The sequence below is a fragment of the Amyelois transitella genome, chromosome 27 (genome assembly GCF_032362555.1).
Source record: "Amyelois transitella isolate CPQ chromosome 27, ilAmyTran1.1, whole genome shotgun sequence".
In the NCBI taxonomy this organism is placed as follows: domain Eukaryota; kingdom Metazoa; phylum Arthropoda; class Insecta; order Lepidoptera; family Pyralidae; genus Amyelois; species Amyelois transitella.
In genome coordinates, this window is record NC_083530.1 from 4,506,832 (window position 1) to 4,525,552 (window position 18,721).

An 18,721-nucleotide genomic window follows, 5' to 3' on the forward strand; every position below is an offset into this window, starting at 1 on the left:
ATTTGATTGAAATTTTGTACCGACATATTTTAGAGCCTGGCGCAACATAAAGACTACTTTTTACCGCGGGAAAACATCCGTTTCCCATGGGAATCGGTAGTATATTGTTTTTTTTAACGCCTGTTCCGGTCAACGAACGACATCGATCATTGTTACTAGATAGGTAAATTACAATCATCTATCTATCTATACATCTATATCTATATCTATATCTATATCTATATCTATATCTATATCTATATCTATATCTATCTATCTATACATATAATAAAATTGTAGAAAAGTGCTGTCTGTACATCTTCTATATCTATATCTATCTATACATATAATAAAATTGTAGAAAAGTGCTGTCTGTACATCTATACATATAATAAAATTGTAGAAAAGTGCTGTCTGTACATTGAAAATAAAAATAAAAAAAATAGCAGGGGTTATTGTTATGTCGATGTCGAACCCAAAAACGTAATTAACTTTTTTTTTGTCTGTTTGTCGGTTTGTCTGTTTGTCGGTTTGTCTGTTTGTCTGTTCACGCTAATCTCAGAAACGGCTGAACCGAGTTGGATGCGGTTTTCACGAATATATTGTGGTATGCTTCAGTTATGCTTTAGTGTTTGTTTCATGTCAATCGGTTCATAAATAAAAAAGTTATGTCAAATTAAAGAATCACGTCGAACACTATTCTATGCTTATACATAGACACCATTAATCTCCGCAACTATTTGACGGATTTGATTGAAATTTTGTACCGACATATTTTAGAGCCTGGCGCAACATAAAGACTACTTTTTACCGCGGGAAAACATCCGTTTCCCATGGGAATCGGTAGTATATTGTTTTTTTTAACGCCTGTTCCGGTCAACGAACGACATCGATCATTGTTACTAGATAGGTAAATTACAATCATCTATCTATCTATACATCTATATCTATATCTATATCTATATCTATATCTATATCTATATCTATATCTATATCTATCTATCTATACATATAATAAAATTGTAGAAAAGTGCTGTCTGTACATCTTCTATATCTATATCTATCTATATCTATCTATACATATAATAAAATTGTAGAAAAGTGCTGTCTGTACATTGAAAATAAAAATAAAAAAAATAGCAGGGGTTATTGTTATGTCGATGTCGAACCCAAAAATGTAATTAACTTTTTTTTGTCTGTTTGTCGGTTTGTCTGTTTGTCTGTTCACGCTAATCTCAGAAACGGCTGAACCGAGTTGGATGCGGTTTTCACGAATATATTGTGGTATGCTTCAGTTATGCTTTAGTGTTTGTTTCATGTCAATCGGTTCATAAATAAAAAAGTTATGTCAAATTAAAGAATCACGTCGAACACTATTCTATGCTTATACATAGGCACCATTAATCTCCGCAACTATTTGACGGATTTGGTTGAAATTTTGTACCGACATATTTTAGAGCCTGGCGCAACATAAAGACTACTTTTTACCGCGGGAAAACATCCGTTTCCCATGGGAATCGGTAGTATATTGTTTTTTTTAACGCCTGTTCCGGTCAACGAACGACGTCAATCATTGTTACTAGATAGGTAAATTACAATCATTAATAGAATATGTTATAGTTACTTATTACCTTGGAATTGACTGGATTACCATGGGAAAAAAATTAAAAGGGCTCATCTAAATTCTTTCTACTTAAGTTAGTTTAGGCTGATATCATAAACTATAAGAATAATTTACCGAGGGAAATCATAGTACTCCCATGGGAATGAAAAAACATTGTTCTTTTACGGCTGAAGGTAGTTTGTAAGCTGTTGAATTTTAAGAATAATGTCGAACAGATTCCTTCCAGTTTCCCGTGGGTCTGAGATGTTATCCCGCGGTAAAAAGTAACATAAGTGTTGTTATTTCCAAGCCTAAACTAACTGTTTGCCAAATTTCATCCATATCTGTTCAGTAGTTTTTGCGAGAAAGACTAACAAATATGCGCCTATACAAAGTTTCGCATTTATATTATTAGTAAGAGTTAATTCTATTATGAATAACTACTTTTTTTCTCTGTTAGTAGAATTTACTGAAACTTTATAATAATTTTTATTTATAATAAATATCTTTATAGAGAAGTTAAATAAAAATTATCGGTTTAGGAATCGCGGTTCAGCTTAGGATGGACGTTTGTCGGTTGCATACGACGACTGCGCGCGCGGGTAGGTATATAAAGCGCGCCGAGAACCGCGCCGCGCCATTAAAGTAGGTTTTTTAGCTACCCAAAATGACTGTGATTATGATCCAAAATAAAAATAAGTATATATTTTAAAAAAAACGCTGCTCATAGTCACTATTCCACGCGAACGAAGTCGCGGGCACAGCTAGTACTCTAATATATTCGAGTGTCCATATCCAATCAAAAACACCTAAATCAGAAATTTATTGCATTTCTCATACAATTGATACTCATCTTTATGACATACATAATAAAGTTCGAATTGGAAGTATGCCGAGCCATTTCCTACAGTAAGTGTACAATCAAACGCAGATTTCTTTGCAAAACTGTCAGCTTCTGCTCGATATATTATAGCGTATTCTGGTAGGTCTGTGTACGACAGGGTAGGGTCGGGTCTCAGTGAAGGCGATAAATAGATCAAACTCTTTATTGCAGAAGAATAACATACAAAACATCACAAAAGATACAGATGGTACAAAGGCGGACTTTTTGCTAATGCAATCTCAATTTACGGAGTTTTAAAGGTTTACGGAGTTACAATTCACTTATTCTGCAAAAGGTCTCTTATTCTGAAATTGCCTTAATATGAAGGTTTCACTCACTTTTCTAATGAATCATCGAAATCGTACCTACTAATATTATAAATGCGAAAGTTTGTGAGTATGTCAGGATGTCAGTATGGATGTTTGTTACTCTTTCACGCAAAAACTACTGAACCTATTACGATGAAATTTGGTATGTGGGTAGCTGAAGATCCAGAATAACACATAGGCTTTTTAGCCCAGAGTTCCCGCCGGATTTATAGGGTTTCCATGCGGACGAAGTCGCGGGCGGCCCCTAGTATATCATAAAGTGGTATTCGTAACTTTGTACCTAAAATGGGTAAATTTAAGTAATTATCGCATACGTGCGTGCTGCAGAAAATGCTTCCAATAATTTTATAAGCAAGATGTTTGAAAGTTATGACAATATATAGAGACAGCCATTGTCTTAAAAATAAATCGTTCTATATTTGCCTTAAAAGTAGAAGAGAATGCGATTACGCTCAATAGTTATCATAATATTTTTTTTTCACTCTTATTGTGATCTCGTCGCTGAATGTCCCTTATAGATCATTCTAGATCTAGGTACGTACTTTAGTTTCCATTAATACTTACTAGTATTCTGCTTATTATATACTACCTGTGCCCGCGACTTCGTCCGCGTGGAATAGTTATTTTGGGCATCATTGCATGTTCAAGGATGAATAATTTTCCTTGTTATTTTCACATTTTCCATCATTTCTTTGCTCCTAATAGTTGCAGCGTGACGTTATATAGCCTTCCTCGATAAATAGTTTATTTAACACAAAAATAATTTTTAAGTCGAACCAGTAGTTCCTGAGATTAGCGCATCCAAACAAACAAACTCTTCAGCTTTATAATATTAGTATAGGTTTGCGATAGCGATTCATCTATTAATCTGCAAGATATTAATCTACTAACATTTGAAACATTTTAAATAAAATTAAAATTAACCGCTTCCAGTGCGACCACGCCTCGACGCAACATCTGCGGGTCCGCGCGGAATACCAAATGCTTACGTCATTTACACAATATTCAAATACGATTCATACACATCTGAATGTCAATAAGAAATGAACAAACGAGGTATCGGCTGTGTGACCTATCAACACGTTCTTGTTGAACGTCTTATTGTTTCTTTTTTAATATATTTTTATGCTTTTTATATTGATTTATTTTTTTACCTAAAGTTACCTAAACTGCCCTGCAGCACCTAAAACGCAGTAAGAGAAAAAACGCGGTTTCGAGAAAACCGCGAAATACTTTTTGATGCTTTATTTTATATTATTATTTTATATAATTTGATGAAATGTTTTTACTACAATGAATAACTGATATCAAAGATTGAACTGACATCAAAAATATATCTAACATTTTGTTTATTTCCAAAATATAAAAGTTTTTTTTTAAACAAGGCCTATTACGTGCTATTACTGCATCCAAAAATGTAAACATATGCAGATTAAAATGCGGCAAAAAAACCTAGTACTGCAAATATTTTGATTTTTTTGCAGCGTTGCAGACTAATTTGCAGTAAAACGTTTTCTTTACTGCATTTTAATTTGTATCTTGAATATGCGTGTAGTAATGAAACACAGAAGTCTACTTCTGTCCTCTTGGACATGGAAGTGTGGCGGATACATCATCAACAAGAGTTTAGCTCTTAAATTAAATTGAAATGAAACAAGGAAACTTCTTCTAAGGGTTTTGGAGTCTCAGGATTCACTGTAGGTATTGATGCAGGTAGAACCTCGGAACATAATAAATTTTGTAATGTAACCAAATCTTTACTTGAATAAGACTCTTCTTCTAAGGGTTTTGGAGTCTCAAGCTTCTCTGTAGGTATTGATGCAGGCAGAACCTCAGAGCATAATAAGTTTTGTAATTCAACCATATCACTATTAGAATAAAAATCTATTTCTTTTAAGGGGTTTGGAATCTCAGGTTTTTCACTGGTTTTTGGTTGGATAAGCTGTTTGAGTTGGGATGAGAAATTAGATGAATCGTTTTGTTTTATGTATTCATAGGAATTGCTGTATTCAAAGTTAGAGTATTTGATTTTATTAATGTCTTGCAGTGTTATATAATGAGACCAAATTCCTTTATCATCGAGTATTTTTGTTGAATTCAGACGATTTTCTTTGTCTTCACTGGAACCCGTAAGCAAAGGAACCATTTTCAAAATATTTTTGGACCTAGCACTCATTTTCCTAGTTGCATATCTGTAAATAATCCATACTAATATTACAAATCTGAAATTGTGTATGTTTGTTCGTCTTTCACTTCGAACGAAGCGATGGATTGGTGTGGATTTTTGTGTGGAAATTGGAAGGCTGGCGAGTGACATAGGCAACTTTTTCGACGCGGGTGGAAATGCGGGCAACAGCATAAAGTCTTCATAAAATCGATAACTAAATAGTTTTAGTTCTGTTTTTTAATAGTAGGCAGTGACCATAAACAAGTTATTTACAAAAATTTCATTTTTGGCACAAGCTTTTATCATCAGGAAGTGTGTCATCTCATGGGTATACACGGTGATTTTGTCATCGTTGCGGAAATTTTGTATATGTTATCGGCAATCTGTATAATCAGGTATTCTATACATGACTTAGGCAATGTATAGAATACCTAAAACGTCATGTATGAAACATTATTTATTTTATACTCTGCCTAGGCATTCTATACAATACCGAATGCATTCTACGCTTGAAGTTTCTCTATGTGGTCATAAAAAAAACTTAAACCGACCTAGCTTTTTGTCCTTCAAGTTTCTCTACGTAATCATTAAAAAATATCCCAAACCTACCTAGCTTTATAGACAAATATAGATCACGATCTAATCATTTAACACATTGCCTGTGAAACAAAAGGTACTCTATACAATATCTAGGCATTGCATACATTACCTAGGTAAAGAATGTAATGAACAATAATATTCATAATATTTCATACATTGCCTGAACGCCTCAGGTATTCTATACATTGTCTAGGCATTGTATAGAATACCTGTATTATACAGATTGCCGGTAACATATACATGCTCAGTCCATGATACTGAACAACTTTTACTATGGGGCCAACCTCGAAATCACGAAAAAAAAATCAGGTGTTCCATATAAAACTAAATACCTAACATGACCAAAATTTATGGAACAGCTGATTTTTTTTCGTGATTTCGAAGTTGGCCCCATAGTAAAAGTTGTTCAGTATCATGGACTGAGCATGTATACAAAATTTCCACAACGATGACAAAATCACCGTGTATCCAAACAAGCTTTTAAAAAGTTTCTAGATAAAGTATTTTATTTTAGGGATAAATTGTTTACCGAGTTAGGGATAAATACGGGGTAGTGATTTATATAAAATACTATAGCTATTAGTACTAGCTGCGACCTGGGAATTTCGGGCTAAACATTAGGTAGGTACCTATCATGTTATTCCAGGTTATATTCTACTCGTGTACCAAATTTCATTACAATCTATCCAGTAGTTTTTGCGTGAAAGAGTAACAAACACACATCCTTACAAACTTTCGTATTTTTATTATAAGTGGGTTATAATATGGCTACCTTGAGAATCTCGAAAAAATGTAATTTGCGTTTTCGCACCGACGAGCTGCGTACGGTAGGCAACTGCTAGAGCGAGAAAAAAGGATACGTATCCCGACAAGAACGCAGTAAATTAGGTATCGTTTTAGAGTAAAACAGTCTTATTTGTATACGTAACTAGTTGAAATGCAGTAATAGATAATATTACTGCGTTTTAATTATTTTATACTATTTTGTAAATTTAGATTAGTATTGACTATACTGCAGTAAATAAAAAATATACTGCGTTTTAAAAAGTAACGATCGCGATCAAAAACGTTTTAAACAAAACCAAATAAGGTATTTTGATTTTGCTGCAAATTAGTTGGTATTTATTTCAGGACCTACTTTATGAATACTAAATAAGAAACCGTAATCAACTCTTTTGCTGCATTTTAATAAGTAATTCATATAATATTTATAAATGCAGTAAAAATCCTTACCATACAAAAATGTATTACTGCATTTTAATATACATGCATTAATATTTATTTAGGTATACATCAAAGATTTTTTGAGGCAGAGACGATATTCACTGCGTTTAAGGTGGTGAAATCATGGAGCCGCGTAAACGTAACTGCTCTTACTGTATGTTAGTTAGTTTTCAGTGTAATCTGAAATGCGATTTTGAGTTACTGCAATCTAAAAAAATGATTTTTTTATCTTAAAAATCCTTGTATTAAAAAATCTGTTAAATCACATTGCTCCTTATGACGTACGCTATAAAGTTCAGTATTAAACACAAAACTCTTAAAATGTCTATTACTGCGTTTTAGGTGCTGCAGGGCAGTAAAGTATAAGAAAGGGAAGATCTTCCGCCAGGCTAGGTGTTATGCCTGGGGAACTGCGCAACAGACTATTTGTGTCGGAGGTTGTATATATATACATATACATAATATGCTCTATTCCGTGAAATCTTTGCTTGCGCGATTTAGACTACTTGGCTGTTTTTGACTGATGCGTCGGTTGATTTGTTGTTGTAACTTGTGGCGTAGAGATGACGCCACACAGTCTTAAAGTTTCCTTGCTTATATGGCAACGTGGTCGTTTTTATATTAAGAAGGCCAAGAAGATACCTGAGCCATTTCTATACACCATCCTGTTAGCTCCGTCTACCCCGCAAGGGATATAGACGTGATTATATGTATGTATGTATGTATCCAAAGAGAGACGGTCAATGTATTTTCCGGGCCAACGGTACAAGGAAATTTGATATCATAATTTATCATTCTTCTTCCTGGAGTTAGTTCCGATTTCATCCTCACCTTTCTGGAGAGGAGCTCGGTGCTTACGCCTCTCTCATGACCCTGGGTGAGTCAGGTTGTCACACGAAGCGACTGCCATCAGACATCGGCAGGGGAACCAGGATCATGGTTTGACATCCAGTTGTCTGAAAGTGCACACATTTTTACTACGCTTTTATTAGCTTGGGTTGTATGTATGTATGTAACGGAATCTTTGAGCTTAATTTTCACTGATTTCTAAACGTCTGATCAACTTGAAACTTTGCACACGTATCAAGGACCGATGACAATGCAATATTTTGATAAGAGTTTCTCATTATCCTTATTAAAACTGCCAGGATTAATAAATTCATTTTTAGATCCTTCGTATGAGAGTAAGAGAGACAGAGATAGCACCAGTGCCAGTAATCTCCATACAAGAAACCAAGAAGTTCTGACGTATAAGGAGTCCAAAAAGAGATGTAATATATTTCCATATAATGTTACTATTAACCTGAGGCTTTTTTAATCATCGCATCGCTCCATTTAGAATTACCATTGGAAACAATAGTAGAATTAGTAGAATATTTTAAAACAATAAAAAATATATAAGTAATAAAACAAGAGTAATAAATGAAAATTGAACAACTAAATTTACAATAATACAAGAATAAAGTTACTACCTACAGAACTTTGCGATATTTAATACGTATTTAACATATTAATGCAATTCTTGAATTAACATTAGGTATCTTTTGCCTATTTATAATAGCAACACTGTAATACTCGTTTAAGAAATGAGTGACATTTATTTATGTCAAATAAGTTTTGCAGTAAGTTTCGAATTCGATTAGAAAACCTGTAAACTTTCTTTCTGTTTTTTTTATACCGGTGCCTGTGTATTTACCTATTTGCACTTTGTTTTGTGCTGATAACTTGTCGTTATTTGTAGTTTGGAATCTTCCGTTGAGTCGAGCTTTGTTCTTCCGGATATTCGTGTGATTTTATCATCTGAGATTGGACTCTGACTGTGTTTACTGTGTTGTGCAGATATTTTGAGATAGGACTCCTGTAAAAAGTACCTTATTATTTGAGATAGGAGTCCCAAGTTTGTGTTTGTTTTTGTGAAAGACAGATTTTACAACAAAAGTGCCACGATGTCTTCAGATAAACTTTGTTGCGTTCCTGGTTGTAAAGGCAGTGGAGGTATGTTTGAAATATTTTTGTTCCTGTATCAATCTGCCTCTTAATCTTGTGGTTTGATTCCTGGCAAAGCCACAATCGAAAATTATTATGTTTGCTGGATAGTCAATAATATTATTAACAGTGATTTATCACTATAAAATTCTTTTTAACTGGGTTTAACAATCATCATACATACATATAATCACGTCTATATCCCTTGCGGGGTAGACAGAGCCAACAGTCTTGTAAAGACTGATAGGCCACGTTCAGCTATTTGGATTTAAGATAGAATTGAGATTCAAATAGTGACAGGTTGCAAGCCCATCGCCTAAAAAAGAATCATCATTATGAGAATAATATGAGATTTAATCCAATCAGGCCACATATAACTTTAAGAAAGTTAGTTGTGAAAACCTCCGGCGATGGGCGCATGGTTGCGAAAGTTTTTTCTAGTAAGATAGTTATACTAGAAGTGTTAACTTCCAAAAAATAATTGTATAAAAAAACTAAAAAACTACGCGTTTTATTGCTAATTGAACTAAAAAATAGAAAATAAATAATAATTTAAAAAAAACTAAAAAACTACGCTTTATTGCAAATCAAACTAAAAAATAGAAAATAAAAATTAATGACAAAGGAATTATAAAACAGTAGTAGTAAGTCGAACAATCAGTTATAGTCAATTACCTCTGATTAAAATTATAACAAAATTAAATTTATAAACAAAACAATTTAAATCAGAGTAAAAAGCGTGGGGTGCATTTTACTTCATTTTCATAACTCTCTTGTCATAAATATATGCTAATAGAATGATTTTAATATTTACTACATCAGGCACCCCACGCTTTTTACTCAGATTTAAATTGTTTTGTTTATAAATTTAATTTTGTTATAATTTTAATCAGAGGTAATTGACTATAACTGATTGTTCGACTTACTACTACTGTTTTATAATTCCTTTGTTTCCAGTATATTTCCCCTCACAGTTACAGCATCGGTTCTTTGGCAAAAAAAACTGGCGTGTAAATGCGCCGTCACATGTATGTATAAAATATCTCCAGACCCACTTGTCAGAACATGATTTACCGCTGGTCCAGCATTACAGTCTAGTTTTATAGGTCATAAAACACAAGCGGAGTACGGCTGATTTAATGAGACGCGGTCGAACTGATAGCGAGAAGCGGGTGGGAAAACGCGTTTTTTTTTATTTCTTGGACATACAACACAGATTTAGTCAGCCTCGAAATAAGTTCGAGATTTATATTACGATGATGCTTACCCAACAATACTACATACATATAGTCACGGTTATACCCCTTCCGGGGTAGACAGAACCAACAGTCTTGAAAAGGCTGCAAATTTATCAATCAATGTTTTTTTTCATGTGAAACAAAAAATTGGAGGCCCTAAATTTATTCATACATACATACATATAGTCACATCTATATCCCTTGCGGGATAGACAGAGCCAACAGTCCTGAAAAGACTGATAGGCCACGTTCAGCTTTTTGGCTTGATCATAGAATTGAGATTCATATAGTGACAGGTTGCTAGTCCATCGCTTAAAAGAAGAATCCCAAGTTTATAAGTCTATCCCTTAGTCGCCCTTTTCAGTGGTCCTATTCTTTCTTTTAATTGGTGCCGGGAACCACACGGCACTATCACTAGCACTATCTATTCAGTAACCATTTATTACAGGGCAATGAGGCCTCAGCCTTATTCGAAGTCAGCAATTTGCGATAACACGGCTACTGAAGCAGTTAATAAGAATATTGTTTGACTAGTTCCTGCCATTGGTTTCTTTCAAGTGGAAAAGAAAGATGTAGGTAGATATATTTATCATCCTATTATATATCTATACTAATATTATAAAGCAAGAGTTGATTATAAAGATGAACGCGCTAATCTCAGGTCCGAATCGAAAAATTCATATTGCGTCGAATAGACCATTTATCGAGGAAGGCTTTAAGCTATATAACATCACGCTGCATCTATAAGGAGCAAGGAAATAATGGAAAATGTGAAAAAAAAAAAACGGGGAAAATTATTCATCCTTGAGGGCTTCAATGATGCCCAAACCTAATAACTTTTCCACGCGGACGAAGCTGCTGTTGAAAGCTAGTTTCAAACATTAAATACAACGATCGTACCAAAATGCAATTCCAAAAACCGTTCTTATATCATTAAGGGCGATAAAAAGCACCTACAACGTTCCATCTCACGTCTAAACGCGTTACGTTGCCCCCGTGTAGACAGAATGCTTCTTAATGTCCCCTATATATTCGGCTACATTTTAGCACCCCCTTACTCCCCTTATTACATTACATTTTATATGAATATTACCTACTTAAAATGTCTGTGTATTGAGTAACAAAATTTTAGAACAATACTAATGGTTTCTTCCTTTCGAAAATGTGAAAATCTCTTTCGTTATCACTCATAATTGTATTTCATTTATTTATTAATTCATATATATAATCACGACTATATTCCTTGCGGGGTAAACACAGCCAGCAGTCTTGAAAGACCGACGGGCCACGTTCAGCTGTTGTAGGCGATGATAGAATTGAAATTCAAATAAGGACAGGTTGCCTATAAGAAGAATCCCAAGTTTATAAATCCTATCCCTTAGTCGCCTCTTCGACATCCATGGGAAATGTGATGAAGGGGTCCTATTATTTTTTATATTGGTGTCGGGAATCACACGGCACTTGAAATCAGTTAGAAAAATATCCTTCACATTCCAACACTGCATGCAGTCATTCAAAAACTCATTTGAACAAAAGCTTTCAAATCTAACAAATGACGGTATTTTTTTTTCTTTAAGTATACCTATAACAAGTCTCGACTTGGCGCTGTGCCAGCACTTGAGCGGCAAGTGATTAAATTAACGATTAACGAATACAGTGATTATGAAAGAAATTTTATGGAACTTTACCATTTTTATCATAAAACTATAGTGTATGTCGCTCCTCGCGTGTAAATATAAGAATCACATTAATTTCGGGGGAAGTTCCCGCGAGATATTCGGGGGATCCTCTCTTATTAAACCACTGGATTTGTAAGGATACCTACACGCGAAATTTAAGGTTTTAGACCGAGCGGTTTGGACTCTTCGTGTCAGTATCAGTAAATCAGTCAGCGTTCTCTTTTATTAATTCTGTTTTCTAAAATAAAAAGTAAATTACAATCCTGAATCGCACCAGCAAAGTTTCTATAGGTTTAAGCGTACATACAAACTCCCAGTCAACATAGTCTGCGCAGTTCCACAGGTATCACACCTAGCTTCCCTCCCGCTACAATTTTGGTTTTTCTTGACTTTGCCATTATTCTTGAGGATACCCCGGGATCTGTGTTTGACCACGCCATGAAAGCGAATAAAGAAAAGAAAAGAAAGAAAATGAAGAATGAAAAGTACTTGACTTTTCACCGGAATGAGTCCCGTCTGACCTTATTAGCGTGACTTTGTTGGCAAGAGAACCTAACAGATCGGGTTAGAATTTAACAAATTAATCACTTCATTGGATTATGGTTACTCCACGCAAAGTTCATAATCCTATTATACTTTATTGCGTTATCAGGAATGTAAGAGTGGTCATATTCCAAAGTGCTGGAAGCCACATCGATGTAAAGAATGGTCTATTTCTACCCCCCTCAAAATCTAGTTATCTTTTCTTTCTCCATACATTCATAGGTTCTCTTCTAATAATTTCCAGCCGAGGGCAAATCGGGGATGCCGGCGACAGGCGAAATATTAATAATTTATAGAATTCCTCACGTACTGGTCTGCACTTTGGGATATCAAAGAGTGTACATCACAGAAAGGACGATTGGACTTAGTCCTTACATCATCGGAAGTCTTCATAAACATATAATTTATGTTATATTGACTAAACTCTGGATAAAACCTTCTAAAGACAGCCAAATAAAAAGCTACATTTTTCGAGTTGTTTCGAGATTCCTGCATACTTCATACATTCATTTACATCTTTCATTGCATACATACATACATACATAAATATAGGTACAGGTAGACAGAGCGAACAGTCTTGAAAAGACTGATAGGTCACGTTAAACTTGGCTTGATGATAGAATTGAGATTCAAATAGTGACAGGTTGCTAGCCTATCGCCTAAAAGAAGAATCCTAAATTTAAAAGCCTTAGTCGCCTTTTATGACACCCCCTTACTCCCCTTATTACATTACATTTTATATGAATATTACTTAAAATATCTCTGTGTATTGAGTAACAAAATTTTAGAACAATACTAATGGTTTCTTCCTTTCGAAAATGTGAACATCTCTTTCGTTATCACTCATAATTGTATTGCATTTATTTATTAATTCATATATATAATCACGACTATATCCCTTGCGGGGTAAACACAGCCAGCAGTCTTGAAAGACCGACGGGCCACGTTCAGCTGTTGTAGGCGATGATAGAATTGAAATTCAAATAAGGACAGGTTGCCTATAAGAATCCCAAGTTTATAACCCTATCCCTTCGTCGCCTCTTACGACATTTATGGAAAATGAGATGAAGGGGTCCTATTATTATTTATATTGGTGCCGGGAACCACATGGCACTTTGAAATCAGTTAAAAAAATATCCTTTACATTCCAACATTGCATGCAGTCATTCAAAAACTCATTTGAACAAAAGCTTTCAAATCTAACAAATGACGGTAATTTTTTTTTTCTTTAAGTAGGTATATAACAAGTCTCGACTTGGCGCTCTGCCAGCACTTGAGCGGCAAGTGATTAAATTAACGATTAACGAATACAGTGATTATGAAAGAAATTTTATGGAACTTTACCATTTTTATCATAAAACTATAGTGTATGTCGCTCCTCGCGTGTAAATATAAGAATCACATTAATTTCGGGGGAAGTTCCCGCGAGATATTCGGGGGATCCTCTCTTATTAAACCACAAGATTTGTTAAGAAACCTACACGCGAAATTTCAAGGTTTTAGACCCAGCGATTTGGGCTCTTCGTGTCAGTATCAGTAAATCAGTCAGCGTAATCTTTTATTAATTCCGTTTTCTAAAATGAAAAGTAAATTACAATCCTGAATCGCACCAGCAAAGTTTCTATAGATTTAAGCGTACATACAATATCCCAGTCAACATAGTCTGCGCAGTTCCACAGGTATCACACCTAGCTTCCCTACCGCTACAATTTTGGTTTTTCTTGACTTTGCCATTATTCTTGAGGATACCCCGGGATCTGTGTTTGACCACGCCATGAAAGCGAATAAAGAAAAGAAAAGAAAGAAAATGAAGAATGAAAAGTCAAGTATTACCCGGAATGAGTCCCGTCTGACCTTATTAGCGTGACTTTGTTGGCAAGAGAACCTAACAGATCGGGTTAGAATTTAACAAATTAATCACTTCATTGGATTATGGTTACTCCACGCAAAGTTCATAATCCTATTATACTTTATTGCGTTATCAGGAATGTAAGAGTGGTCATATTCCAAAGTGCTGGAAGCCACATCGATGTAAAGAATGGTCTATTTCTACCCCCTCAAAATCTAGTTATCTTTTCTTTCTTTCCTTCAATTGCAGAGATAACCCATACATTCATAGGTTCTCTTCTAATAATTTCCAGCCGAGGGCAAATCGGGGGTGCCGGCGACAGGCGAAATATTAATAATTTATAGAATTCCTCACGTACTGGTCTGCACTTTGGGATATCAAAGAGTGTACATCACAGAAAGGACGATTGGACTTAGTCCTTACGTCATCGGAAGTCTTCATAAACATATCGTTTATGTTATATTGACTAAACCCTGGATAACCTTCTAAAGACAGCCAAATAAAAAGCTACATTTTTCGAGTTGTTTCGAGATTCCTGCGTACTACATACATTCATTTGCATCTTTCATTGCATACATACATATATACATAAATATAAGTACAGGTAGACAGAGCCAACATTCTTGAAGACTAAATGGCCACGTTCAGCTTTTTGGCTTGATGATAGAATTGAGATTCAAATAGTGACAGGTTGCTAGCCTATCGCCTAAAAGAAGAATCCCAAATTTAAAAGCCTTAGTCGCCTTTTATGACATCCATGGAAACGAGATGGAGTAGTCCTATTCTATTTTTGATTGGTGCCGAGAATCACACGGCAGCAAAAAAACTTTCACTGCATTTATGCGCCAATTCGTTGGTGTAGGGTCCATTACAGAGTCTACATAATAATTATATTGAGATAAAGTTTTACATTGAGAGAAAAAAAGGATAATTTAAAATTAAAACTGATCAGCTCCATAATCAAGCCATTATTTTATCTACCGGTTAAACATTACAAGTAAACCCGGGCTTAATTATGCCACACTTTGTAAGACTCGTATTTATCTTGGACCTTTTTTCCAAAATCTAAGTGATTTAAGTATGTAAAGTATCATAAGTATTTTGTATAATAACTTTGAGCTTTTTTTTTAAATTGATAATATAAAATAGAAAACTTAAATCAAATTAAAACTAAAGCTGAAACTAATTATAAAAAAGAAAAAAAAAATGATTATAAATTATAAACTAAAATTTAATTTACAAATTGTACAGTCCTGCATAGCATCAACTATGATAAATAAATCAAAATAAACTAATTCTTGTGAAATTTTAATATCTGCTTTCTGTACAATAGCTAATCTTTCCACCGCGTGCATTTGACGCGTCATCCATCAGAAATTATGAGAGTCTCGCGTTTTTATCGCTCCCTGGGTTTGGCGATTGTCACACGTCTAATCGATACTGCTAGTCGAGTAGTGATGCGACTCGAATGGGATGTTGTGACTCGAGTCACTCGAGTAATTTTACAGCCTCACTCGAGTCATACTCGAGTTTTCGAGTTACTCGAGTAAAAAATCTCACTCGAGTAAAAATCTCACTCGAGTTGAAAGTTTGCAATTCGAGTGCAATTTTTATTTAACTAGTATCATTGTCATGGATGGACTAATATGAAATAAAATACACATTATAAGAATTTCAACATATTATTTATTTAAGAAATCAACAATGTACAATGATGAGATCTTCCTAAGAAGTAAGAATAATTAAATTTCCATGAATGGTTGACTATTCATGACAATCACATTTTATGCAATTTCAGTTACAAGTAACTTAGTTTTTTTTTATTATTAATATCAATAACTATATTAAATCAGACTGTCTCAGACTTTTGTTTATTATATTGCATACAATCAATTTTTCTTTAATGATAATTAAAAAAATATCCATTCATAGCTTATTTATTTTGAAGACAATTAAACTAAATAAAGTGACATAAACCTATATTTCAAACAAAATATGCTCTAATTAACATCAACTATTCATACAAAACAAATAAAAATATATTCTTCAAGACAAATCAACAATCATAATTGTGCTTAACTTAACATTTTTACTTCTTTGTGAACAATCATATTTTATGCAATTTTAGTTACAAGTAACTTAGTTTTCTTTTTATTATTTTTATTATTAATAAATATCAATAACTATATTAAATCAGACTGTCTCAGACTTTTGTTTAGTATAGCTTACAATCAAGTTTTCTTTAATGATAATAAAAAAAATCATAACTTATTAATTTTAAAGACAATTAAACTAAATAAAGTTATATAAAAACAAAATATGCTCTAACAAACATTAAATATTCATACAAAACAAATAAAAATAGATTCTTAAAGACAAATCAATAATAATAATTGTGCTTAACTTAACATTTTTCTTCTTTGTGAAAAAAATAAAATAATAAAAAATATTATGAGAAGTAACTATTTAGAAAAATGATTTCGTCTACTTTTTTAGAATCTAATCTATTTCTTCTTTGGTTACAAATTAAGGCTGCTTTAGAGAACACTCGTTCTGCAGGAACGGATGATGCAGGTATACATAAATATTTAATAGCTTACTCATATAACTCCGGCATCGCTTTTTTTCGCTGTTCCCAAAATAGTATTGGTTCGAGATGACGATCTAAATATTGCATTTCTCTATATTGTTTCACAATCACTATAGCAGAAGAAGTAGGTGTTTGTATTAATTCTCTCTCTGATATTTTTTTGTCAAAATCCTCCCATAAATCATTAGCCTTATTATTTGTGCCAATGCTAGCATTAGCATTACTTGACGTGTTCACTGTCTGACTAGATTCATCAGGAGCTAAATTCCTATTTTTTTTTATAATCTCTGATTCTAACTCTTCTATAACCCATTGGGCAGCCTTTTCTGCATTGGCTTCGAGGCCAAAACCAGCTTTCTTGTAGCGGGGGTCTAAAAAAGTGGATTTGGCAGCAGTTTTGTTGGTCTCTAAGATACCGAGGCGTTTAGTGATAGCAGAATGCAAAGAGATTTTTAGATTTTCACCTATTTCTGTAACCGGAACCTTCTTTATAAGACAAGTTTGGACATTTCTGATTAACGGTATCATAGAGGACAAAGTTGGATATTTTTCGCCAGATAGTATTGTAGTCAATTGCTCAATAGGTTTTAAAACACTGACGCAATCTTCTATTGCCTCCCATTGGTTAGCAGTGAAATTTTCCGGAGCAGAAGACATGGTAGACAATGCGGCTGATAAGGATAATTTAGTCTGTAGTAGTCTCTCCATCATTTCAAAACTTGAGTTCCATCTTGTAATAACCTCTTGTTTTAATTTTATGACAGGGTGGTTCATCTGCTCTTGCAGTTCTTTTAATTTGTAAGCTGCTTTAGTACTTTGTTTGAAATAAGTTACTACAGTATGACATTTTTCTAACAATGACGTCAATGGCAAGTTTGATTTTTTACAGTCAGATACTGCTAAATTTAGAGTATGGGCCACACAAAAGTGATTTCTTTTATTTAAATATTCCGATACAGCCTTTTTAATATTGGAGGCGTTGTCAGTTACAACAGTAACAACTTTGTCACTGATTCTCCATTCCTCCAAAACAGTATCTAAAACGTTGGCTATAACAGTCGCAGAATGTACATCTTTTACTTCTACTGTGCTTAACGTACGCGCGAATAGTTTTGATTCGCTAATGAAATGAACTGTGACCGTCAAATACGACTTATTGCTATCCGAGGTCCACATATCTGTAGTTAGAGCCAAATTCTTTACATCTTCTAGCTTATCAGCTAGAGAAGAGCGTGCCAGTTGGTACTGTTGAGGTAAATACCTTTCCGACAAAGTTTTTCTGTCTGGGAGAATGTAATCGGCATGTAATGTCCGGACAAAGTTGATAAATCCTTTATTTTCTACTATTTGCAAAGGCTGAATATCAGTGCAAATCATTTTAACGAGGGCAATATCAATATCTTTTTGGGTTTGTTTTTTGGATGATGAAAAACATAGCTGTTTATAACGCCTCTTTTTGGTAGCACACTCTTCAGGTCTAGTCGTATCAGAGCCAACAGTTTCCACTTGATTATTAGCGGTAGATGTTGATAGTCCACATGAATTATTAATTTTGCTGTCTCTATCTATGGATTTATCTTTATTTTCAAAAAAACCACTGAATTGGAGCGAATGTTTTCCTCGCATATGTGTTATTAAGTTGGTGGTATTCCCGAAATCTTTATATTGTTTTTTTACAAATTTTACATATGACAGTTTTATTGGTACTGTTTTTTTCGAAATATAACCACACTGATGATTTCTGTTTAGCTCCATTTTCTTTTTCACTCATATTTTTTAACAATATAATTAAGTAGGTTACTTACAATCAAATACCTAAGGTATAATCACTTTTACACTTTAATTTATATTCACCAATACTAAGAATATCAACTCTTTTACGTATTTTTCACTTTTAAACACTAATATTCAATCAATTTTGGTAAAAAAAACTTAAAGTACGGCTAACTACGAGATGCAAGTTTAAACCTGTCAGTTTTGATTTGTTTGTACCGGCCCGACACAGATAAGTAAAATAGAGTAGTGAAGTGACATCTAGTGGCAACAGAATT

The 18,721-nt window shown here is 33.9% G+C and overlaps 1 protein-coding gene across 1 annotated transcript; it reads right to left on the bottom strand.

The window, feature by feature from the left end:
• Positions 1-16,676: 16,676 nt before the first annotated feature.
• On the bottom strand, positions 16,677-18,047 carry LOC132903507 (E3 SUMO-protein ligase ZBED1-like). Its single transcript, XM_060951922.1, has one exon. The coding sequence runs from the start codon at positions 18,045-18,047 to the stop codon at positions 16,677-16,679; it is 1,371 nt and encodes a 456-aa protein (XP_060807905.1).
• Positions 18,048-18,721: the final 674 nt, after the last annotated feature.

Coding starts and splice junctions, on each gene's coding strand:
- LOC132903507 (XM_060951922.1), bottom strand. CDS start 18,047: ATGATTTGCACTGATATTCAGCCTTTGCAAATAGTAGAAAATAAAGGA.